The 25,628-nt window shown below is 39.3% G+C and overlaps 1 protein-coding gene and 1 long non-coding RNA gene across 3 annotated transcripts in view; both read left to right on the forward strand.

The window, feature by feature from the left end:
• Positions 1–25,628, forward strand: part of LOC124414285 — a 60,913-nt gene that overhangs the window by 31,602 nt on the left and 3,683 nt on the right. Inside the window, exons 3-4 of one of the 2 annotated variants that reach the window (XR_006929932.1) lie at positions 21,934–22,068; positions 22,814–24,543. Coding sequence is in view for 1 of the 2 variants with exons in the window: in XM_046895313.1 (XP_046751269.1) it covers positions 21,934–22,068; positions 22,814–23,962 (1,284 nt within the window). In the remaining variant the exon portion in view is untranslated. Of the gene's footprint in view, positions 1–21,933; positions 22,069–22,813; positions 25,101–25,628 lie in introns of those variants that run through there. The other variant, XM_046895313.1, reaches the window with a different exon arrangement.
• On the forward strand, positions 1,128–3,530 carry LOC124414288. Its single transcript, XR_006929933.1, has 3 exons — positions 1,128–1,254; positions 1,371–1,375; positions 3,518–3,530. It is a non-coding gene; the product is annotated as an uncharacterized LOC124414288 (long non-coding RNA).

The following is a 25,628-nucleotide window of genomic DNA, read 5'->3' on the forward strand; positions in this document are numbered from 1 at the left end:
TCACACAAGTCGTTGGACTCGAAGTTACGCAAAGAAAATCCGTCACAGTTTTTTTTTTTTTTTTTTAATTGGACTCACTTTAGACGTTTCACATTTTTGCAATATCAGTTGAAATTCATAATTAAACAATTGGAATAAATCTATAACTTCAGTCGTGTCTTTAAATCTATATGTTTAATGTTCATGATTTTCATCATCGAACATCGCCATCGATCTTTCACTGATCTTATAAATAATTAAGATCTAGGAATTGACTTTAAGCAACGGAATTGCAAACTATTCGGTCATTATATATATATATATATATATATATATATATATACTACTTTGTATGCATTGCCTCCAGGAACTCGGTGCCATCTAAACTTACTCTTGCTTTTCATATATAAACCTCTTTAGCTCAAATTAGAATTTCACGGGACTAGATTCGCCCGGAGATTACGATCACATTCATTTTTGCGATTTAACCAAACCGGTATTAAAGCTTTATACATAAAATTTCAACCACTGGTAAGGCAATTTCCCGACATGATAATTTCCGACACGAGTTCCAAAGTTTCGTGAAAGAAAACTTGACTCTGTGATAGCACTGGTCAATTTCGGAATGACCTCGTCGTCTTGTTCGACATCTGCAGAATCTATGCAAAGACAGAAGTTTCGTGCATGCAGTGCAAAATCGCTTGCAATCTGCTTCTATATGGATACTGCAGTTTCACGCTTCGGAGAGCTATGCGCTGTCTAAAATCTGGGTCAGGAATTGTCGAGGAATTCTATGAGAGAGCAAAGTCTCCTGGCTCTCGAAACACGCGTAGGATAATTTTATCACTTCCGATTTATTCTTACACTAGCTGTGGCACGCATTCTCTCGGTTGCAGCTTGTACTTACTGGAGAACAATTCATCCATCACATAGTATCAACTTTTGCGACCACCATAGACATAGTAATGCATCGTCTGAAGTCGTGTTATTGTTTACTCTCTTGCGCATATCTCGTTCTCCTTCTTTTCTGCCATTCCAGTGCTTGCATCAAGTTTTTGGTTCACATATTCCGTCCATCTTTCGTGGTTGATCAGTTGTCTTTCAAATTAGTGCCACATGAAATGATACTTAGTTCACTCAATTCCTTGAATTTGCTTGACTAAATCATTTTGATAAACTAACTAACTCGAAATTGTTGAATTGAAGTCAGCGTATTTGGAACACATAAGGGATACTAGATTGAAGTGAATGGACTCCAACAAAATCTATTTGTTGGTTTAAGAATGTCTTGTTCTCCGTGCATATTTCATACAAAAAAAGTCCTCTTTATCGCGTCCTTATATACGGTTTAGCTATACTCATCAGCTGATTTGGAAGTGCACCATCCACAGAAGAAGTGTTGCCTTAGTGTTCCAAATAGTAGAATGGCGCCTCTTTAAATCCGTGAATTCAAAGGATGAATACTTACGTGGATCTACTTTACTCTGAACCGACAAAGGGTCGAAACAGCTCGACATATGTTCAAAGTCCAGAAGCCGAGTTGACGGCAGTACCCACCGGGGTTTGCGACTGCAGCAAGCTTCCGGTGTGGTAGGAGGAATGCTGATCAGTTTCCGGTGTCCCCAACAGTCAGCGAGCTCCTCGCTCTGGGCTGAAACCGTGTATTATTTCCTCTTGGTACTTTGTAATCAGTATCTCTGCCTGAAAAAAGGAGCTAAAATTAAAAAAAAATTCCCAGGGTAGAAAGTTTTCGTAATTGGAAAGTTCAAAAAAATGCTATTCCGCATCATCATACCTCAAAAGTTGTTTGCGACGTAAGTTGATGTATTTGAAAAAAGAGTTTGAACACGAGAACAGGATAAGGACATCACGATGAGTTTGAAAGATCCCTTCTGTGCGCCACCTGATCCTTGTAGTCGCTTAGGGGCGACAAGTTATTATACCGTCTGCGGTGTTTTTGAAGCTGTACATTGTATACGTATGTATGAGTCGTGAGTTGACGGGCGATACAGAGCGTGTTAAGATCAAAACAAGGCGAAACACGAAACCATAAGGAGTGAAACGTGAGGAAGTGTTATCTCCGGTTTTTTTGGGACTGAGGAGGGCGTCTTATCTCGTTAATCTTCACCTACGAAGCTGTAGCGATACCGAACATGATTCTACTGTCACAATTAGCCTCGGCCCGCATTCGAAGCCCGGAGACATTCTGAGCATGAAATTTATAGATTATACCTATATACAATACACATTCTACGTAATACGTATAAGGCCTGTCGACTGTCAAGCAGCATGCTTCTGTCACTGCAGCCCATCATGCGGGTCGCAATTGAGTTGCCTTTGATTCGATAATTTCGTCTTCATCTAATTAAGTCCCCAAAACCTAAAGGTGCGAATAACTTCTTCTTTTTATCACTTCAACACAAGTTTTGGTTTTTTTTTTTAACTATCGAATAAAAAATATGTCGGAAATTCTAGTAATCTTTATAGATGAGCTTCGATGCATGGATGCAGAGTAACATTTATTTTATACTATAATTGGAAACAGTCTCTCTAGATGTTGAATTCTCGAATTGAAATTGTGAAATTTAGCAAAAATTGGGCAATTTTTTATCAGTATTTTTACAAAAGTCAACGAATTCTCACACGATTAAAACAGAAACTATTTCATCACTTTGTACAATGCCAAATATGAGTTATTACGGTTATTGTGAATGGCCGCCAGATGTCACCTCGCAATTTGCGCTCTCGCATTTAAAATCTGAAACTGTTTCCACGACTGAGACAGATTAGTTCTGATTTCATCCAGCGTATGTTTATGTCGACTTTTTTGCTGTATTTTCGATATTAGTATAACATAAGTATAATGAAGCAGAATTTTCGTTTCATGATCACCAATCCTATTGTTTCGAGGTGGAATCATGTTTTCAATAATGACTTATGTTCACTCTTTGACGCATGGTGTATTGATTCTCTTATTTCTTACCCAATATTGTTCGTTTTTTACGTACCGTGCTGCGTTCACAATGCACAAACTTTTAAAACCGCGATCTTCGAGGGAGTCAGACACTTTATACGCATGGCAATAATCAGAGCATGGTATAAATGTTGTAAACGGCAGGATGCCTCCGTAATCACCGGATCTTCTTCTACAACAAGTCGGCTAATTTACATTCCGCCTTATCCGCGATCTCTTCTATGCATCGCGAATGCCCTAGCCGTATTTTGGAAGAGTATAATAAAACCCGAGTCCGCCATCTTGAAGAGTAGAAAACTGAGGAAAATGTTTTATCGAATTAGCAGAGAAACATTCTTTAGTCACTTTTTCGTCCATGAAGAACAAATTGTTCCACATGTTGCATTGTGAAAAAAAAAAAAAAATGTTCAGTGATGAAGCTTGTGGGTTTCAAAATTTTTACAATTTTAATGAAATATTTTTTTCCTCGAGTTCACTTCTCCTTCGTTCTCACATTGCAGTATCCGAAATTTCCACTAGACAGCGCTACAAGCAAAAAGATCGACTATATCTCACTTCGATAAGTTCCTTACCCTCTCTCTTCAAAGAAAATTTGAAAAACAAAATTATATTTCTGATAAAAGTCCATAAAACAATTCATATTCCGTATAAATCAATTACTATCAATAAAACACTTCACTTAAGATAATGCGAGTAAAATGTCACCAATTTAAACTATCATTAAACTGCATGACTAACGTGAAATTGCCGCAAATAGTAGTGATTTGAAAAGTTTGTTGATATTATTGTCAGTTAAGACAAGTCATTTTTTTTTTTTACATGGACCGATCGATATCCTCTTAACGTGAGAAATGCTGCAAATCGTGGCGATTCAAAACGTTTGTCGGTACTATCATTGTGAAAGACAAACACTTCTTTTCACACGGGCCGATAGTAGTCAAAAAATTGTGACATTTTACTCGGTCGGTAATGACTAATGATAGCATCCTCTTAACTCGGTTCTCCCGCAGCTCGAAGACCAAGTTAGCATTCAAAGCTGGCCGCGTCCTCTCGCTTTCACGGATCATGTTAATGCTAATGCGATCCTAAACTCACTCATGCCTACAGCAGTCACACGTGGCGCTTATACCACGTCCCGCGTATCGCGCTAGTGATTGTGTGATTCACTCGAATCAATTGGCAGGCTGCGCGCACCGCTTCGGGTACATCGCATTGTCTTCACCTGGGAGACGAATAGCTTTCAGACTACACGGTGCCCACGTACGACGATGCCGAGCCCTAAAAGCTCACGTCTTCACTGTCGGAAGTATTTCGAGTTGTTGTGCTGTACTAATTATCAATTAGCCCTATCTAAGGGTGGTCTGGTGAACAGACTTTTCGTTAGACGAGAGCGAGAGGATGCTAAGTTTCTGTAACCATTCGCCATTTTGTGTGCAATCAAAGTTTTAGAAATTCATGAATTTTGAATTCAGCTATCATGAAATTATCTAGACGGAGATGAACTCAAAATTCGAAAATTCAAAATGCTGGATCCAATATCTTGGGTAAAAATAACAAGAAAGATTGTGAAAAAATTCTGTAAAATTTTCTAGTATGTATTAAGTTTATATGAAAATTGGCACTCGGATTTTAATGGTAATAAAATAGGATTGAAAAAAAATTAAAAAGCTGCAAAAAAGGAGGAACGCTAAGCGCCGCAGTGTGAATTATAGGGTTAAATTAAACAAACATTCTCGATTGACAAAAAATTTGGGAAAAAATTCGTAATACCTACGGCTTTCCTTTGACCGCTGGAAAATCGTTTCTCATGGACCACCCCAAAGCTAGGGAGTATAATTAAGGTACCGATTATAAGCGCACTTGGAGCCTGATCGTCACACCAAGCCACTTGACTTGCACCCTGTGGCATACAAAACAGAAATGTCGACGGCTGCGCGTGGCGCCGCAAGCGTCGCGACGTCACGGTCCACGGATGGCATCCGGATCGAGTCTCTCCTCCATTACTTTTCACTCCGACTCTCATTATTTCGCGTGTTTTATGAAATTCACTGTGAAATTATTCCACCTCATTTCATCTAACTCCTTTTTTTTATCTTATCTTTTCAATCCATACCGTAGGTGATGCCAATTTTTGTTACACCTTTTGTCACCTAAGCAAGGATTGATGTAATTGGGGTGGAAAAATGCCTTAAAGATCCTTAAACTCTGGAATTATCCTGTACAATGAACACTGTTCCTTAGGTCCTCGTAAAGTCTTGTGATCTTGTCAACAGTTTCATAATCATCATTGCGTTGTGACGTAAAAGCGTTTTCTCTAAATCCCATAGAAAAATAAAAGTATTCCATATTGGAATACGGAAATAAGGAAAAATTATTCTCCCTGAATCGAGTCAAGATTATTTATTTTTTTTCAAATTACATACAGTTATTATTTTATTGAATAAAAAAACTGTTCGTTTTAAGAATTTTTCTTCACAGACTTGCTGTTTATGATGGATCGTTGCGGCGCTTGGCGTTCACGTGTTTACGCTTCTGGGTTCGCCTATACAACACGTTTTAAGCCGTGTTCTCGTTCCTTATTTTCTCTGTCCCTCCTCCACCTTCTCCTTCCGCCCTGGTCGCGAGATGGTGCAGGAATTTCTACCGTTGGTCTAAATTTAATGCACCTCAGGTTATATTAATTACCAGCTGAAACTTCGCTGCGCCTTGTTGAACAAACAGAAACGAAAAAGGAAAAGGAAGAATAAAAAATATCGTCGAGCTTCCGATTCGACCGAAATTTCGACAGAGCTGCTTTTTAAGCCTCTGGATATCCGGATCAAATGTTCGGTTACACATTCTTCGAGAAACTTGGACACACTCTCAAAACAAAGAAGAAGTATAGACAAAATTAGTCAGAATTAAACACCGCAAGAATTGATTTATTGATTTTGACAAATATTTAAACGAATTTGATATTGAAATAGTTACTTAGTAGTCACTATTTCAGTGAATTATTTACTATTTATTCTTTACAAAAATATCATCAACCCCTCCAATGCAACTTGCTCAATGTTGTATCAATAATAATTCCACAATACTAGCACACTGTTTTCTAATACTGAAAAGACGGACTCAATTCGATGCAAAGCTTATCAAATCATTCGTTAGCGATAAATTTATTAATAAAGTGTGATCAAGAAATAGATAGTTTCCGCTGATGCAACTGGAATTTGTTTATTCGTGTGAAATAATTTTAAAAACAAATATTTGAATAATAACAAAATAAATGATGTACAACTAGTTTAACTTTAACTTAAATTCAAAACTAAATCACAATCAGACAAAATTTATACACCTAAAGTTCTTAGCTTGGAATTTTTTTTTTCAAGTTTCAACATTTGCTTGTAGGTAGGGTTTCACCGAAAATAAATTCAGTAATGGAGCGCAGAATTGCCGATAGACCTTATCGGCGGGTCGAGAGTCGAAATAGGGCAGGCAATTACTTAATCCTACTCGTTAAGCTTGACTTTAATCACCTAGTTTCCGGTGCGGTGGATAAACAGGTGTGTAAATCTTGACGTATGACGCATATGCACGTATACATACGCGACACACCTCCGACTCTTATAAACCCGCGTCGAAGAACTTCTCGCAAGACGACGTCGCGACGCTCCAGGCGCGCGTTCCGACGCCGAGCTTATTTTTAGTGCATTCCGGTGCAATCGGAGCAGCCCGACATCCCCGCGGCGTCTAAGCACTGAGTATCTTTTGCTCCCGCAAGATTCTCTCGTCGGGTTGGCTTAATGCTTCTTCTTCTTCTTCTTCTTCTTCTTTTTCTTTCCTGGCTGCAGCGAATGTAGATCGTGGCATCAGGCGAGGAAGATTATCTGATCGTGAGTTTCAGCTTTTTACGAGGTGTGTCAGCGATATTCGTGTACACGCATAATCCACACGCGTTCAACGCAGCGACGCAAATCCGCAACGAAATCAATTTACAGGAGTGTTGAGGACTCGGATATCGGGTGTGAAGAATTTATTACAGCTAAGATAAAAAGAAAAATTTATATTATTTACATTACGGAGGTGTGGAATGATCGTTTGGAATCCCAGCTGTTGGAGGACTCCTCAGACTTTAGTCAATTATCAACTTCGTTGAGGAGAAACAAAAAATTCCTGCATTGGTTTTTTTTTTTACTACATGAAAGAAAACTTAGATCTGGAATCTTTACATCGATAAACAAGTGACTTGAGACTGGCCATGAGCCAGCCCTCAAGCTTACCGTTCTTACACTGCAGGTTTCAAGTTTATAGAGAAAACAAAGAATAACATCCAATTCGAATTTCAAACTACAAATTCCGATTTTTGATTAACGCTTCTAATGCCCTCGGGTATCATATTACATCAAGATATGACGAGTTTTACATTCTTAACCACTATGACGAACCCACCATTCAAAATTTTGGAAGACTGATCTTAGATTCTTTATCGATTACCAAAAAAATCTCTGCCTACCCATTTCGACCAAAATTGGAATATTTTTGGATTTTTTTCACCATATTGGATCGCCATTTTAGATTTCGCAACCTGACTTCAGATTCGTGATCAGCCACCTAAAAACTGACGGGTAGACACTTTCATCAAAATCCAAATGATTTTAGTTTTTTTTCAGCTTGCTGGATACGGCAGGTATAAATTTAGTAAATCTGACCTTAGATTCGTGATTAGCGATTGAAAAAACCTCACGGCACCAATTTTCATTCGAATCCACGCATCCAATTTCAAGGTATCATCATTTTACTCATTTTTTAGTATTTTGTTATTTAAATAATTGAAAAAGTACTGAACCGATCGAAGCCAAAATCTAATCACTTCTAAACTTGGAAAATCCGCGTCGATTGAGACTAAAATTATTAAAATTCGGTAACTCGTTCTCATGATATCGTTGGACAAAAAAATTGATCACATACACACACAGAGGTCCACCTGAAAATGATTAGAAGTGATTCTATGAACTTCAAACCGTGGAGATCTAGTAAAAACTCAACTTTTGATTCTCGGGGTGATTACAATAACTTTCTTTTTGTCTCTGAAAACACAAGAATAGGAAGTTAAAAAGAAACGCTAGAAATTAAAACACTCCATTACATCGGGTTTCACAAATGGTGCCCAAAGGACAAGCACTAAAACGTCGATCACCATACAAAAATACGGTATTTTGTCATTCTTGTCAAATTCGGATCGTTCAATTTCAGGGCTTATATGAGTTAAGCAATAATATTCTTCACGGTACCATATCACAGTTTTCAAAAATTACAATGGACCGTGTAAGCAGTGAAATCATTGACTTGAATGCATCCGAAAAAGGTTAATAATAACGTACCAATAGACAGTCAAACAACGGAGCGGAAATGGCAGGCTAAAGAATAAGAGAAAAGGAAGAAAGGATGGATTCATATTTCCAAACATTCTGGCATACTTACCGGTTACACGGCAACTGGGTGTTACTAGAACGTGAAGAACCGCCTAGTATTCCAAGGCATTCGCGGTCAGGTGGGACTTGCACTACGACTGCAGAACGGTGAAATTCATGGGAAAAAAGTATGCCTGCCCTGCCCTCTTCGCCCTTTCGTAGCTGTGCCGACGTACGTTTGTTTGATATACCGTAAGAAATGGGCATGATGTGATGACTGTTCCATCAGTCGCATGTGCGCAGGTGCATCGTGGGATGGAAAATTTTTTGTCCTGCGATATTGTACAACGTTACATGCCTAACGATCGTGACGAAAATATTAATTTGTCATTGGGGGCGTTCACTGCAGTCGCATTGATGAACTCACAAGCAAGGTGTCCCAGATTGATCTCTCCGATTTGATTTCTTTTGCAATATCTTATAGTAGACGAAAAACTAAACGACACGTATTATTTTTTATCTGCCATTAAACACTTTAAGGGGGTCAAACCACGCTCCGAAGTAAGGCATGTGAAGGAGCCATTTGGCAATATAACCCATAAGAACATAATATTTTTTAACCAATCAAAATGGAAAAGTTTTCTCATGAAGAGAATTGAAAAATGTAATTTTTCCAACAGAAATTCCAGCCCCTTGAAATTCGCCTTACTTTGGAGGGTGGTTTCGTTCCCTTAGAGTGTTTAATGACAGATAGAAAAAAATACGTGTCGCTTAGTTTGAAATCTACTATAACAGATTACAAAAAGAATCAAAACGGAGAGATCGATCTGGGATACCTTCCTTGTCGGTCCGTTTCGGGCAGTTTGGAACAATCACCTACAGGACCCTTGAACACAAAATGCGAATACTGACTTTACGAAATCGAACATACTACCAGGGAATTAAATTCGATGGTTACCAAATGGATAACGCATCCATTTTTGGACTTTCATAATACTTGATCAGCAACAGCTTAAAAAAAAAATCGTGCAGATGTTATGCCGCCATCGGTTTTGATTGGTACGTCTTACACTGCCCACGCAACAAACTAACTGCATCAGGTGTCTTCCGTGCCGGTGTGACGTTGGCCTGGCGATTAATTGCGTTGAAATTTCACCGTGATAATTTCTTGATAGAGTACAATGTCACACATATCTCGCGTTTTGCACGATAGTGTGCACTTGTCTTAAGGCGGCCATTAGTTCCGACTGAAACAATCGGTGAACTAATATCACAGCTCCTGGAAAGTTTCACTGCTGATGCTCTCGGTAAACTGTAGTGCGTGTGTTCTGAATTGATACAGGTACCTACTAAGTTTGAATGGTGACTCAAAATTCCCCGAAACCTTGAGGATGCATTTTCTGTACTCAGTAAAAGTCTTTTGGAGTAGTGAAAAGATTTTTCAACCAGGTTTCTGGGAATTGTTAACTGACTGCTCGATTCTTGAATCGTGAAGTAAAACTCACCGCAGACATTAGGATCACGAATTTTTTCTTGAAATCCTTCCGTTTCTGTTGTTTGGATATTATTTGGGAACAGGTATCGAGCGTTTCTAAATTCCATGCAAAAATTGAAGTCCATGATTTTAAATTCAGCCACATCTATTAGACGCTTAAGCTTAATCCAATGATTGGTAGTTGAGTTAGAAGAAATGTCAAAACTGAAGCCAAGATAAGATTAAAAGTTCATATAACGTATTCAAGCATTCAAGTTAGTTGACACTCAGTTGAATATGAAGCTGATACTACGGATAAATCAACTTGAGTAGAGTAAACTGATTTTGATAGTTCCATCAATCCTGATCAAAAAACATTTTGCATGGTGATGGAAGAGAATTTAACATTCCTGTTACAAGGGAGATCCTGAGAAAGTCTTTGACCACCGAAAAGTTGAAGGAAGAAAAAGGATTTTTATGAAATCTCAGGATTTGGTCTTCAAAAATACACTGAACAAAAATTGTGCTACATCGTTACTAACATGCTTGCTCCGTGGGCTGCGATGAGTTTCAAGACAAATGATCTGCTACCGCAGTGGGCGTGTCACGTTGACAGTTGAGCTGTCTGACGTGATCAATCCTCTCCAAAAGTAGGTGCTAAACTGTCAACAATACTGCACCAAGCTGTGAATTCGGTAATGAATTGCAGTCAATCTGAAAATATTTATTAGACAGAAAACTTTTGAAACGATATTTTGAACAATCTGCAATTCCGACAAAGCTTCGTGGAATGATCGAATGGTTCGTAAGCTGTGTAGACAGATTCAAAAACTTGTTGTATGTATGATTTGATGAAAACGATGAAAATTAGTGTGATTCCTAAGGTAAATAGTCCTCGTAAGATCTATTTAAGAGAGAATCGAATTGAAGAGAATTTTCGTCAGCCATGTTTCATTGTATAATTTCGTACTTTACTTGTATTCCGTACTCCTACATTACTGCATCGTTTCACCACCTGAAATTTCGCCATCGTCCATTGAAATCGTAAGATCCAACTATCATGTTTCTGAGTTGGAGTGACTCATTCGTGACAAGGTCACGACATCGACACAAACATCTTGAAGTTCTTGGTGTTCAACGACGGCCACTCAAAACACTCTAGGATCGAAGTTTCTATACTAGAGCATCAACGCCTTTTATCCGGTGTCAAATTTCCGCAAACTTACCGATATGCGTTGTTTGAATGAGGTGAGAAAAATATCCCAACAGATCTCTCTTCTGAGTTGTACGAATTGGCGGATGTGGTGAGGCAAAAAAAAAAGTAGGCGAATTTCCGCCACTGAAAATTAAGGCAAACGATACTACTCACTGATATCGTTTTCAAATATCGATTCGTCGTGGTACCGGTTTGGACTGTTGCGTCATTTTCGCGAAGCGATCAGTTCGCACCTTACTTACCTGGTGACAAACATTAACCACACTGTAACGTCGTCGTCCTGCGTAAGCTCGTGGTCATTTGACAATCAGGCTCGACGAGGTCCTCCTGACGCTTGCGTTTTTTATAATAGCTATTTATGTGGCATGCCCGTAAACCGCCTGTTTTTTCGGCAAGGGCAAAGATTTCAGGACGAGCTGAAGGCGAGCCGGAAGCGAGTACTGAAATTATCCGAGCCAAAAAACGGTTTACGGGCATGCCACATACAATATTTTTTACGGTATGGGCATTGAAAAGCAAAACGAAGAGTGAGGTTATGTCGCGATCTGTTCGACGAAGCTACTTTATTCGGCAGTTTGGGATGCGCACTTCGAACTGCGCATCAAAACTGCGGAATAAAGACTTTATTCCGCAACTTTGTTCGCTGCCGTATAAAGCGTCACTTTACGAAATGAAAACTGCCACAAAAAGTGGACTTTTCAATGCCCATGCCGTAAAATAATAATTATATGCACCGTTATTACAATATGGAAGGAACCGGGGCGGAGGCCAGAAGGCGGTTGGTCAAAATTTCTATCCTAGGTTTCCTTGAGCCGTCAGTTGGCCCGCGACGATTGTCCCAGTCGAATAGCAGTCACAAGCGTAACAAGACACCAGCATTCGTGGACAGCTTATTTTCTCTCAATAAATATAATCGGCATTAAATAGCCCGTCAGCTTTTATCGCTGCGTGTTTTGTACTAGTATTCTTCAGGAGCTTTCGATCCACTTTCAGAGCGTAATGTACCCTACAATTAAGAAGTACCATATGCTGCCAAGAAGGTCATGGGTGAGTATCGATAGTATCTCGTTGAAGTTCGTGGATTGATCTTCACTTGTAAGCACGTATATTTAGTGCAGTCATCTTTTGATCATCGAAATCAACCGGGAATGAAAATTTGGATTTTTTTAAACTCATCTGAATAAGTTCATTATCAACGACTGATAACTGAGCTGTATGTTCCAGTAGCTGAAAGAACTAGTTTTCGGGAATGAAGTTTTGATAGTTGATCGATGAAGTGGAAAACTTTTTGGAAGTAATGGATAAAATCTTGGAAAACAATTGATCATATGAATATCAAGTAGATGAAATTGATTAACTTCTGAGCTTCTCTGTGCTCGATGACACTTTCTTCAATTCTTTTGATCCAACATAGTAAGCATTTTTCTCAACTCACCACCAATTTCTTGACGGATTGTTTAATTTTAGAGATTATCCTCAAGATTTTCAAAATGTTCCTTATATGTAGCACATTAGTATTATTACATTAGTATAATTTTCTGTTGTTACTTTGATTACTATAATTATTATTATCATCATTATTATGATTGTTATTATTTTTTAATTTATCACATCTTTTCCTGAGTGTGTCTAGCATGAGTCTTTCATCCATCAAGTGGTACGAAAAATGTGTTGCAAAATTATCGATTGAATATTTTGCAGTATGATTTTTCTAACCTAGGCAGGAGTTTTTGTCCAGCACATATCCGCCGGCGTTGAATATTTTGTTTTTCCATTTTTATCATCCGGCCTCTGACTGCCTACCTCTCTCTTTCTTGCTTGAGGCACTCAATTCATGCTTCACACCGCGTGCCTTTTGCTCCTTGTTTCTCTTTTTTCATCCCCGAGAAACGCTATTAAGACGACCGTATGTTGCCTCTCGTGATGGTATGAAAGTGGTGGAGTAAACTGGGATGCAGTGCATCGGTGGAATGAATATGTAGTTGTCTTCGGTGCGCCGGACGCAACCACAGCCTCGACGGTTTATGTTCTCTTCATCCTCCTCTTCCTCCTCTTTTTCCATTCTTTTTTCGTCTGGTGCTGCGGCCACGGAAATTAATTTTTTTTTTCGGAACTCGTTGAAAAACAAAGTCCTACCGCCCAGGCGAGCCTGCCGGTCGCGCAGGTGGCTTTGATAACAACAATATGGCTGGAGTCGTGTAAACCAGCGGAAGGTATTTCTGGATTTACTCAGATCTCGGTGATATTATCTTCACACCCGAGTCGCGTTTCTAAACACTTCCATCTATGTCAAGCGGGATTGCAAAACATGTGATTCCAAGTTTTCTAACTCCAAATGCCTGCCTAATTTTTTTTTCTTCAGACTCCACTTCTTCGAACAAAACTTCGAAATTCACACACCATTAAATCACTAATATTTTTTTCAACGCTCAACTTATTCTATAATTTGTGATCAATAGTTGCAACAGTTCATCAGGTCAGTGAGAATCAATCTGACAAATTCATTTCATCGATGACACGGTGAAAAGTAAATAAAGATCAAACAAACCATTCCTGGGTTGTTGGGTACAAGTCGGGGTCTTTTAGGTGAATCAGAAGTCATGAAAGACGAGCTGAAGTCAACGACAACTGAGCTTCAGGTGTAGAACCAAATTTGAAAAAATTACAGACCGACTTGCGACTCGATTCTCATGGAAACGTGGTTCAAGTTATTTGGTATGCCTTGGGTGTGTGCAAATCTCGTGTCAGCCAACACTGCCAGAAAAAGCGAAAACACACTCAGTGTACAGTCGTTGAACCCGAAACGAAATCGATTGAAATTTTAGTGACACGAATTTAAAGTGTTTTTGGACATCCTTGTACCGGTCAAATACCAAAGTGAGTACGAATACCGAATTTATTGTTATTCTCCGTCAAGGTTGAGTTTGCGAGCAGTGGATAGAATTGCAGCGTTCCGTTTTGCCTATCCGTTTTTACCTCAAAACTCGTGACACCAAGTCGTTGTAGTAAGCGTTATGTAATTGGTTTCCGTAGATTTCACTTGAATGGAACGAAATTGTGGCACGTTTTTAAATTCTGTGCTCAATTCTCTAGTCCTGTAACAGCTGGACGATGATTCCCAATCTGACACATTGAGCTATTAAAGCGTAACAATGGTCAACAAAATTTTCCGAAATACCTATCTACCTTCATTATAAAGTTATATTTATTTTTATTCTCCCAGGTTTAGTTTTCATTTTACAGCTACTACCAGCAAAATTAAATGTTTTTTGTTTTGATTTATCTTTTTTGATTCGATTTGGTAGTAGCTGTAACACAAAAACTAGACCCGATCAAGTCAAAATACAAGGGTCGATAGGAATTTTTTTTTACATGTTGTAAGATTTTGTCGACCAATGTGAATTAACACCTATATATAACCTCATTTTTGTTCATAAAAAAACTGTATTTTTGAAGAAACTAAAAAATTATATTATTATAATTCGATTACGGTATAAACTATTCGAATCTAAAGTATTCTATTATACTAAACCGTGTTCCTAATATAATCAGTTAAAAGTTTTCATGTTACACACAAAAAGTGAATTTTTATTGATCAGTGTTATCGAAAGATCCACACCGCAGTGCAAGACAAGGGATCTCCGCGGTGAAAGTTAATCGAGTTGCGGTATTATAAGGCCTTGTCCAATACATTGCCTGCTCGCAACGTGGGCGTTGTGATTTACAATGCACCTTGATTGCACGCAACGGACACCCGTCAATTCTCAGTCTTACCTTCATGGATCTCTTTTTCTCCCTCTTCTCTCTTTTTTTTTTTGCAACTTTTTTTTTTCACCTGCGACAATGACGATGTCTGCTGCAATACAACGGGTCGTAATACCAGACGTACAATTGAAAATGACCTCGCGGACTGAGAGACAGTTGTTTACGCATTAAAATTATGTACGAAATGACTATTTATTCTTCGGTCAACATTTCTGCCCACTTGTACCACTTTTTTCCTACAATTTCCACTGCATAAGGGATGCACTCAAGATATCAGCCCTGATATTTAACGGGTTCTCCAAGAATTGTTTATACTTGCATTGTCGATTATGAACAATGGTCATCCAAAACAAGACGAAGCGTTCTCAATTCCATTACAAAAATTCATGTTTCAAACCTTCGTCAAAGGACGAAGTGAAAAGTGCTACTTACTGATCCAACGTGCAAATTATGTCAAAGAGTAGCCATAGAGTACATGGGACTGTTCCTTTCCCCATCGTTCTTGTTAATTCAAACCTAAGCTGTTTTACGCGAAAGTGTGAAATCACCTGATACCTTTTTCTTTCTTTCTTCCTGCCCTATTCGCCTTTCCCTCTCGATGGTCTGCAGGCACATCGCCGTTCAGCTTCGATTTTCCAATTTGTCGTTCCAGAATTGGTACATGCTTATAAATAGAATCACGTTTCTTAAATTTCATTTGATGTCCCAAACGTCAGAGCATAAATGCTCAAGAACACCAACATCAATATATCAACATCCAACTGTATGGGGAATCGCTGGTTCCAAATCCTCGATATTTCCGATCACTAAATTACTTTCCGTCATGTAGAGTTCTCGTCGTTATTCGAGACCTATAACGAGGTTTTTGATTATGAAGTAGCGAGATTCGAATCTGTTGGGTTATTCGAGACTCCCGTCAGGCGCTACTGCGGAGCAGCAGTGAGTTCCACTTGAGCAAGTTTATCTAGCTAGCTGTATTCGTCACGCCGACTTGCACTCGTCGCTTGTCAACTTTGACCAGTAGCTCATGCCCCTTCTCTTCAAAGACTTTGTTGGTACCTATGAGTTAGTTGTTAGCTGTACTCTTTACAAACATCTTTGCAGCAGTTTTTATCGTTTTGTTTGCTCTAACTGACGCCGGCTGCCTGCTGTTGAATTTAGGTTTGCGAAATTACTATAAGTATTTGTTATACTCACGCTTGCTCTGTACAGAAGAGTCTTGCACGAGAATAAGATTGTTTTGAAATCAGCTAAATGAATTGCGATGAAGTTGTTCGGAATGTGCTCAACTTGGATGATACAATAAACGAAGTACTAATAATATTCAAATAAAGTAAGTTTACTAGTTTGCAAATTAATCAAACTTTCTAACGAGTTCAGAAAGTTTAAATGTCCCACAATCAGATACGCTTTAAATTTTTTTGCCTATTCAACACACGTGCTTAATTTTAAACATTGGACAATAAAATGTCGCGAAAAATGGAGACAAACCTGAAACTGTATGATATTTCTGACTTATACGTAAAAAAAAAGACAAGAATTTCTACATGTATGAAATTCAACGTCTCTCTGTCTGTCTATCCGCATGTTCCCTTGTAACTCCAGAATTACTTGACCGATAATAATTCTGTTTTTCGCTATGGTTAATTTGATTATGATCACGACACAAATTTGTTTCAAAGAAACGTAAAATCAACTGTGAATCCGAACATTCACACAAACAAACGATTGTTTCGAACCGCATAGTTTTACCGTCGTACCTGTAAACGTTGTTCGTTACGATCGGAACCGTTGATATTTATGTAGAAACGCGGTTAAAGTTTTTTCCCGTATACGTATAACGAAGTAGTGAAATGTTTCAAATAACTGGAACAAAACTGTCCGTCAAGCACAGGCACTCACACTGTGGTAACAAATTCTTTCATTTTCGAGGAGCGGTGGATTCGAACATAAGAAAAGAAGAAATAAAGAAACAAAAAAAAAAAGAAAATCCTGAACTGCGCACACCGATTCGGTTTTCAGGCATGTCTGATTGTTCAGATCGTACCATTCTTTTAGTGTTATAATACTGGACCTAAGAATTCACCATTCGCCGGTGGAAAAAAAAACAAACATGGATGTCGATGATATCCTTGATATGTTCATTTCAGAGATGAGGCAATATTTGATTCGTAAAACACTTTGGTTCTGTACATTCAGCAACGTCACTTTACTGGGTGTAACGCAATCGGCAAGTGTCGAAAACAAGATTGAGTTCGTCTCGATGAGCAGAACTGGAAGAAGGGAAAAAAATTTTAGCAGTCCCGTTATCTCAGAAAAGCATTCAATTGGCAGCCAATAAGGAATTGGCTTACGAGATTGGATGTAGATGAGAAAGATTCCCCCATTCACGTTGATTTAGCGCAATTACTTATCATACGTTGCATTCCAATAATATTGTCGTCCCAATTTTAAATCCATGGAACTCTGGTAGAGTGTTAAAGTTGTACAAGCGATTCGTTAAAAATTGTTCCCAATTCATGACTAGCAATTAATTTATCACTGATCGGCAGTTTCTCCCCGAATTGCTTTAAAACATCGAACCTTTCTCATTTTCTTGCATACCTAGGCAAAGTACCAGCCAATCGAGTGATGGATACGAAGAGTGTAACTTTCTTACGGACATTGCTGTAAACTTGTCTTTTTGTTCTGCAGCTGGGTCTGGCCCAGATAATTTCTTCTTTCGATCTTTTTATCCTCGATAACAGATGACATTCCTCGGGGACTGCACCGCTGCTGTGAGCTAGTGAACGAATCAGTCACACCGGCTGAATCCCCGTTCTCGACTATTGTTATCCTGATGGGTGGGCGTTGGTGGGTACAAAGCGTATAGGAAGCCATGGGTTACGCCGGAATTTGACTGCCATGCTTGCTACGTGACTGCGATCGCAGTGGTTTGTTTGGCTTTCCTCAGGCGAACACTGTCTCACTGTCTTCCCGTCATCGCATGTCTGACTTCAATGTTGCACGTCAGATGATGAAGTCTCAGCAAAATATAATTATACCTCAAGTTGTTTCGGCGTTATTGTAAAGTCCGGAGTACCATTATTGGATATTATTTACAATAGAATGATTTTCCTTTTTGTTTTCTAATTCAGAAGTATGTCTTTACCATGTTAATGGTTTTTTAACAGTCTCGGTGGATGGATGATTTTTTTACTCCTCCAAAACGTATCTTGGCAATATTTGCAAAAAAGAGTTTCTTCCGTTGCATATTGAGCACTTTGAGCTTACATTTCTGTAGAAGATTAAATTTTCTAATCTTCCTGAAACAGTTTTGACCTATCAATATGAATTGATGTTCTTCCGTGCAGTTAGTGAAAATTGGTGCCATTGCTCAAAACACCAAAGTTGAAAAGTTTTATTTTTATCGACAATCAAGAATCCCAAAGTACTGCAGTGTAAATTGATGTGAATGAATCAAGTTTTTAACACCAAGCACCTTCACTCTTTGAGTCAGCTGGACTGTGGCTGCTGTTAAAACCTATAAGTCAACCCACGGATAGCGTCGAGGAGACTGGAAGGACTAACGCCGACGTGTACAATTAATCTAGCAAAGAGTTGCTATCCGTTACCAACCTGTTTGAACAATCTCTTATCTCTGGCCTGACCCAAACGACTCGTGTCTCTACGATGGTAAAACGTGGGTAGTTCTATCCACCAGGTGTATTAACCATCTGGTTTTATACGCTCTTTGACAATTGGATTAATTCTCAAAGCTTGGGGAATGCGGATACTCAAATCGAGTGAAAAAATGGTTTTGTCAACAGTTATTCGTACTTCCAAGATTATGTTGGAAATAGTAAATATAAAAGACTATTCTTCCTCCTGACTTGAACTGGATTCCCGATTTCTCTCTAAGCCTTGAATAATTTTCTGCTGTAGATGTGGTTGTGAATTTTGAAGATACCCTTTTTTGACTCACGGTTTGCATCATATATGGAAATGGTGACAAGACCCTGTCTGCACACAGCTCTGAACTCTTTTTTTCATTACCTACCGGTTCAGGTGATTTTGACTGAAGCCCGGGCGGTTGGGCCGGAAGATACGGTTCAGCAATTTCTCTTCCCCTCGGGAGGTGAAGCACCTAAGTTATAGCGGCTTAGTCAAAACTGGGTACAGGATACGGTACACCGTACCTTCTTTTTTTTCACGTTTCTCATTCATTCGCTAACTGTTACATGCTTCGTGCATGCCTGTACAACTGTTCCTGAAAAGTGTGTGTGGGATAGCGGAATCTGGCACTGTATCCGTTCATCGGCTGTACGATTGGCGTATGATGAAATCGTTACATCAAAAATGTAATATTTTAGTCGAGCGTTATTACATCTAATATTTTTGTTTTTGTCGATACCGTCAACGTCTTAAGTTTTAAAAAGTCTGAATAGTGGAAACTTTGAAAACCGTAATGGGAAATGAAAAACTTGCTGATTACGATTAATACGCTCTATTGTCAACCATGTAGTTGAAGAATATTCTTTTTACGGTATGGGCATTGAAAAGTCCACTTTTTGTGGCAGTTTTCGTTCCGTAACGTGACGCTTTATACGGCAGCGAACAAAGTTGCGGAATAAATTCTTTATTCCGCAGTTTTGATGCGCAGTTCGAAGTGCGCATCCCAAACTGCCGAATAAAGTAGCTTCGTAGAACAGATCGCGACATAACCTCACTCTTCGTTTTGCTTTTCAATGCCCATACCGTAAAAAATATTGTATGTGGCATGCCCGTAAAGCGTTTTTTGGCTTGGATAATGTCAGTACTCGCTTCCGGCTCGCCTTCAACTCGTCCTGAAATCTTTATCCTTGCCAAAAAAACAGGCGGTTTACGGGCATGCCACATAAATAGCTATTTTACGATGAGAATCACACTCATATTGGCAACCTTTTACTTTTCGTTAGTGACAGTTCAGTTTAGTCAATCTAACAACCAACACTTCAAGGCACGAAAATATTACATAAATTTTCGCCTGTTCACGACCTTTCGAAGATTCATTCTTTAAAGTTTCAATTATCAGAAAATAAGATATCCAATGTGTTCAAACTTTATATGAAACGTTCTTTTCCTTCACCCGAAGAAGCTTAACTTACGTACTTGAATTAGCGGTGAGAAAGCGCGCTGTAGAAATGAAACTGGGGCATATTTTTGCGTTAGATTTTCTCTTTTACATCGACGATAGTTTGAAAATTTTAGACATGCTGGTGAAATTTTCAACGATATAAGCTGAGAACCGTACCCACATGACGTCATTGCGATGGACTATCAGATGGACGGACAGTCGGTTCCCGGTTCGAGTCGAGCGCCCATGCGAAACCTCATTCATCCGCCCTGCAGCAGCGCTCGTACATTACATGCATTTACCCACCTCCATTATATACCTATACCTGCGTATTTATGGAATGATGAAAAGTTCTTATACGTATATACGTACCTACCTGTCTACCTATCGCGGTATCAGAGTACCGACCTGCGTTCAAACGCTTGAACGTTATATCTCCTGGACGAATTGAAGATCCTGCTGGTGAAGATTGCCGTTTGCAAGAGTGGTGAAATAAACTGTGAAAAAAGAATGCTTGGAAGTGAATAAGCAAATAGGCGAAAATATAGGTATAACTTGAGAGGTTGAGAATACAGAAAACCATAACTACTGCCATTAACTCACACAATCTGTGTACTCCCTTGGAAATAGTACTAAAAGAACGCTGAGGATGCGTGATTAGAATTTGATTTAATTATTGAATATGCAATAATTCAAACAAAGCATAGTGAAAAATATCTCAATTTTCATCACCTTGCGCGACTAATAATTTCGTACAACATGTATCGATGAATATTTTGTAGGTGTATTTTTTTTGTAAATCTTGACTCGCATTATCCGTAAAAATGCATTTTTTTGGACAAGTTGTTGGTGAGAAATTATTTATCGGTACAACTACTTTACCTTGGCACGTGCTACGTGCGTCAATAGAATTATATTTTAATCGAAAGGGGTGGAGAAAACTCTTTGGTTTCCCTAATTGACAGGATAATCTATTATGGTTGGGAATCTAGCCACCTACTTACTATCTCATTGAAAATCGCTACGTACACGCGGACGATCAACGCCGGAACTGTCGCAACGCAACGCGATGCGATTATTGTATTTTCCCACCGTTGCGTTATAGTAGGAAACGCCAGGTGCAGATGATGATCGTATACGCCTAAATGTACATAAGACGTAATACGAGCTCTCGGTGGATCCGGAGTGACTCAGGAATTAAAATTTGACGAAGCCATCCTGCAGGGCTTGGAGAGGATGTGTATAAAAAGTAGAAGGAAAAATTGTAACGAAAAACCTGTTTACGAGGAACCAACAAGAGTCACGCGTTTTAATTCACGTTTCGGTTCTCAAGTAAATATAAATAACCGTTAACAACATACCGAAACTTCCGATACACAAATAACGATTTTTCACATTCAGAGAAAAAATCCATCTTAGGAAATGATTTAGTCAAACCTTTTATCTTTTTCATTCTCATGCAGTTACAATCCAAAGTAGATCACTGCAGATCACTTCAGTAACCATAATTATATTGTTGCGTAGGGAGACATTTTGTTTGATTCAATTGAGAAGCATTTGAAGCGAGTAATTGCTTTTACGAACCGTAAGGTATTTGTTAAATTCAACAAATCCTTACTCTGTGCGTATCCCGGACAATTACATGTCACGGGCAGTAGCGATGTGCTCGGAAAGGAGCTACTGACGTAAATGCGCAAGGGAACGAGGTAGGTAATACGAGCGAGCTGCGTGAAATGGGAAGGTGCGAATTACCGTTGAAAATAAGCAGGAACACGAAAATTTACCTGCGGTATTAAACGAAATATAATGATAGTCGCTGATTCAATAGCATCTTCTCATGAGAAGATCATAATTACTTCTGTTTTTCCTTATACCGTATAAGAATAAATGGAAAATAGTCTATTTCTGGAGTTCCTAATTTCTTCCAATTTAGACATGGATAGGTAGCAACAGATGCCAAATTTCACCGAGATTATTGTAAGAACTAGAGCTATTGGGTTCAACGAAGTATAACAATTGTGGATTTTTTGATTTCAGGAGTGTCAGAACTTGGCAGAAGAAAACCGCAGGCTGCAGAATAATCTGGCGGTTGGACAAACGCCCCAGTCGCGGGTCATAGACAACGTTCTTCTGCAGACGCAAATTGACACACTTCAATGGCAGCTGAAACAGGTTTGTACTAAACTTCACGATCTGACACTTTATTGTATTAATATCACTATAAGCAATTGAGCCTGAGGCTCTTGTGTTGCTGGCCGTATAAATTTGGTGAAAATATCTGTGAAGTCGCAAGAAATGATATCCTGAACGCTTATTGGTCTTATCACCAGATTTTTTTGACAAATAATAGACTGTCATCTGTTTTAATACCTAATTATAAAAACTCTCAATCAACTGTCCAAAATCGCTCCCGACATTGTCAGATCGAAATCAATTGTCCCAAAATTAGTTTTCAAATCATCCACATGGCCAAGTGAAAAATGTTAACGCTTTTAGTGTTGGAAGCATTGACTAAACTTGCTCTACTCCACTCGCAAGTCCAATTAAGTAAGAAAAGTAAGAAGTATGGAAACAAAACAAGGGATTAGGAAGAATCATTATTTTTTGTTGTTGGCAAACTTTTTAAATGAGTTGCCAAACTCTAACAGATTTTATTTTTATACACCATCGTGTTGTCTTCGATATTTTTTCCCAGTAGGAAAGAGGGAAGAGCATTTTCTTTCTCTTTAGTGATACCGTTTGTCTCGTATACTGACGTTGACATACAATTGAAATTACAAACAATTGTTGTCAATTCGTCATTATCATCGTGTAATTCACTTAAATTGATTTGCATACTTTTAAATTCTAAGCAACCATTGAACCCCGACAGTTTATAAATAAATTAACTCACACAAAATTGATCTCTATTTTACAGACAGAAGCAAACAGGCAAATGTACCGAGCGCTGATGGCGCAAGTTGTGCGGTTCCTGGAGCGCGCACACAAGAGCCTTGACATCTTGCACGAGAAGTCAAACCCGAAGAACGGAAAAGCGTCACGGGTGCCGCGAAGCAGAAGCGTTCACGGTGTGGACGAGTCCTCGGTGAGCAGAAGTTCTCATCACTCTTCAGTGTCCAGCGCGAGTTTCGCGCGTGCGAAATCCGTGACCCAAATATCACCGACGAGCGGCACAAGCCGGGATTCGACGAGCATTTGGTCCGTCCTTCGTCGCACCGAAACGCCACCTCCAGGACCGCAGCAACCGCTACCAGAGGTCCAGCATCACGAAGGTGTCGTCTACAGACGACGGCCGAAGTCGTCGGAGAGCAACCCGGACGAAGTCCCTCCGGAGCGGCTTTCCCAGGAAGCTTTCAGGCTGATGAGAACCGCCCAGTCACTTCTCGTGACCCGAGAGCCGGATTTGGTCCGAGTGAACGAGGTGGACAACCGGAGTGTGCCGTCACCCTGTAACGTCGACGCGCCGCTGCCCTTGCAGAGTTTCGCCAATTCTACGCCCCTCCATGACTCGTTGTTATCGAGCAGCGACCGTGCAAGCTCGCGATCCCACAATGACGCGGCATTCTCGCGGCGCGCGGAACCCAGTGCTGCGGGCTGCCTGCTGCCAGGCGCAAGGCGTTCGCTAGACGCGGCCTCGCTGCACTCGGGGAGCAGTAAGACGACCGAAACGACCGAGGAGGAGGACGGGGGTCCACGTTCGCTCCTTGCCGGCGCCCTGGAGCGTGAGTTCGCCGTTAAATCTTCCTCCACGCCGAACCGCAGGCCGAAGAAGCCCGCCGAGGCCGGGTTCAAGCCCAAGCCCTGTACCGCCAGCGTCAGTAGTGCCGAGGACGAGAGCGGATTCTCATCCATGAGCTCCTTCCAGGACGTCGGCCTCCCCCCTGCCTCCTCACTCGTCAAGGGATGCCACACCGAGGTCGGCCTTCCCGACGTCCCCGTCAAGGTCAGGCATCGACGGTGGAGCTCCACCCCTGCCGAGATGCAGGCCCTCATCAATGGCCGCTACAATGCCAGCTTCACTGCCGCCAAAACTGGCAGCGATACGCTCAAGGTGCTCTGGGTTTAACCCGCAAGGTTCGATTAACGTCCATCGGAAGATATGAAAATTTGTTGATCGTAATTCGCTCGGTGGGGCCGGATTTCGATCAGACGCATTTAAGCACCGCAAAACAAGTCAATAGTGTACAAATCTTTCCTATATATTATATATATACATATATATGTATTGTTTTATGCATTTTATTTTACTCGTCGTATGGTCCTTGTGCCCCGCGATCACGCGGTGTAGGGACAACTTTATGATTTTTATTGCATATTTTCTTTCTGTTTATTTTATTTGCTCATCGATTATTTTCTTTTGTTTCTTTTGTCGAAGTCGGAGATACTTCGAAGGTAATGTAGATTGAGCTTTCGGGTATTTAGACTTAGCAAATACGAATTAAGTCCGAATTCTATCTCTCGATTTTTATTTTATTTTTATTTTTACTTTCATCTTTTTTTATATTTCATAAATATGATGAAATTGATCATATGAGATACGTGAACGACGTTTTTGACTTAATGAAACATATCATAGATAATCGTTTAACCAGTAGTACGATAAACTCTTATCACGCAAAGTTCTGTGAAGACTCGAGTTGAAAATTCGTAAAAATTTATTCAGAATTTTTCCAATCTTATTTTTGTCAGTGCAGAAACTTTTTTTTTCTATATTTACCAAAGATTGTAGCAATGTTATTCCGAAGTTCTTATTTAATTATTTCTTTTTTTTTTTTTGCTTACCGAGGAATTATTACGTGAAATGTTATTTGATAAGTCAAAAACATTGTTCCGCCACACCAATCTACATGATGAAAGCTGACTGAATTTAAATGTTCTACGTGTAATAATTAACCATAAGCCGTACCACAATACCGTTACGTCAATTTGTATGCAAGACTCTCCAAGTGTCGCTCCTAAATGACGAAATGTCATTTCATGTAAAATTTCAATTCCGCTTCTGGATGCGACAGATCGTGTCCCATGTACAGATATCGGTTACGGCGTATTATATTTACCTATCTATTCGACGTTTTTATCTGTTATTTTTTTTATCTCATGTTTTAATCGCCAGAATATACAAGTCCATTAGCATCGGCCATAATTATATGCATATTGTGATCCGTAAGTATGTTTTGTAAGCAGTCAAATCTTAGGTACATCCTGAAAAATTTCAATAATGTAACAAGAAAAAAAGAAGATTGCACGTGTATTATAACATTATTATAAAAATCACGTATATTGTACGTTTTCAATATTTTGACACTTACATACACCACGCGTTTCAACTTATTATTGTACAATTTGAACTGGAGCAAGAGAAAAAAAAACAACCACAAACGTGAAAAAAGCACGAATTTTTGCGAAAGCAATTAAATCAAGAAAGTTTTAGTTACACATAATCTATAAAGTCAGCCTCGATTCTCTACCGTTACGCGATCGTAACGCATATTCTCTAGAGAATAATTATACTTATTAAGTAATTGTACATCTGGTTATGCTAAGGATTAATCAGTAAAAATATACAATTATATACAAATCGGATAACTATCGAAGATAGCTGTAAGTTTGAGGCATTGAATGTGAGGTGATAAGTACTTACAGATGTATAGTCGACGGTGTTAAATGCGGTATGATGATTAATAAATTAACACCAACAAGTACCAGGTAAAACACTAACTTGTAAGGTACAA

The sequence above is a fragment of the Diprion similis genome, chromosome 13, assembly GCF_021155765.1.
Source record: "Diprion similis isolate iyDipSimi1 chromosome 13, iyDipSimi1.1, whole genome shotgun sequence".
Lineage (NCBI taxonomy): Eukaryota > Metazoa > Arthropoda > Insecta > Hymenoptera > Diprionidae > Diprion > Diprion similis.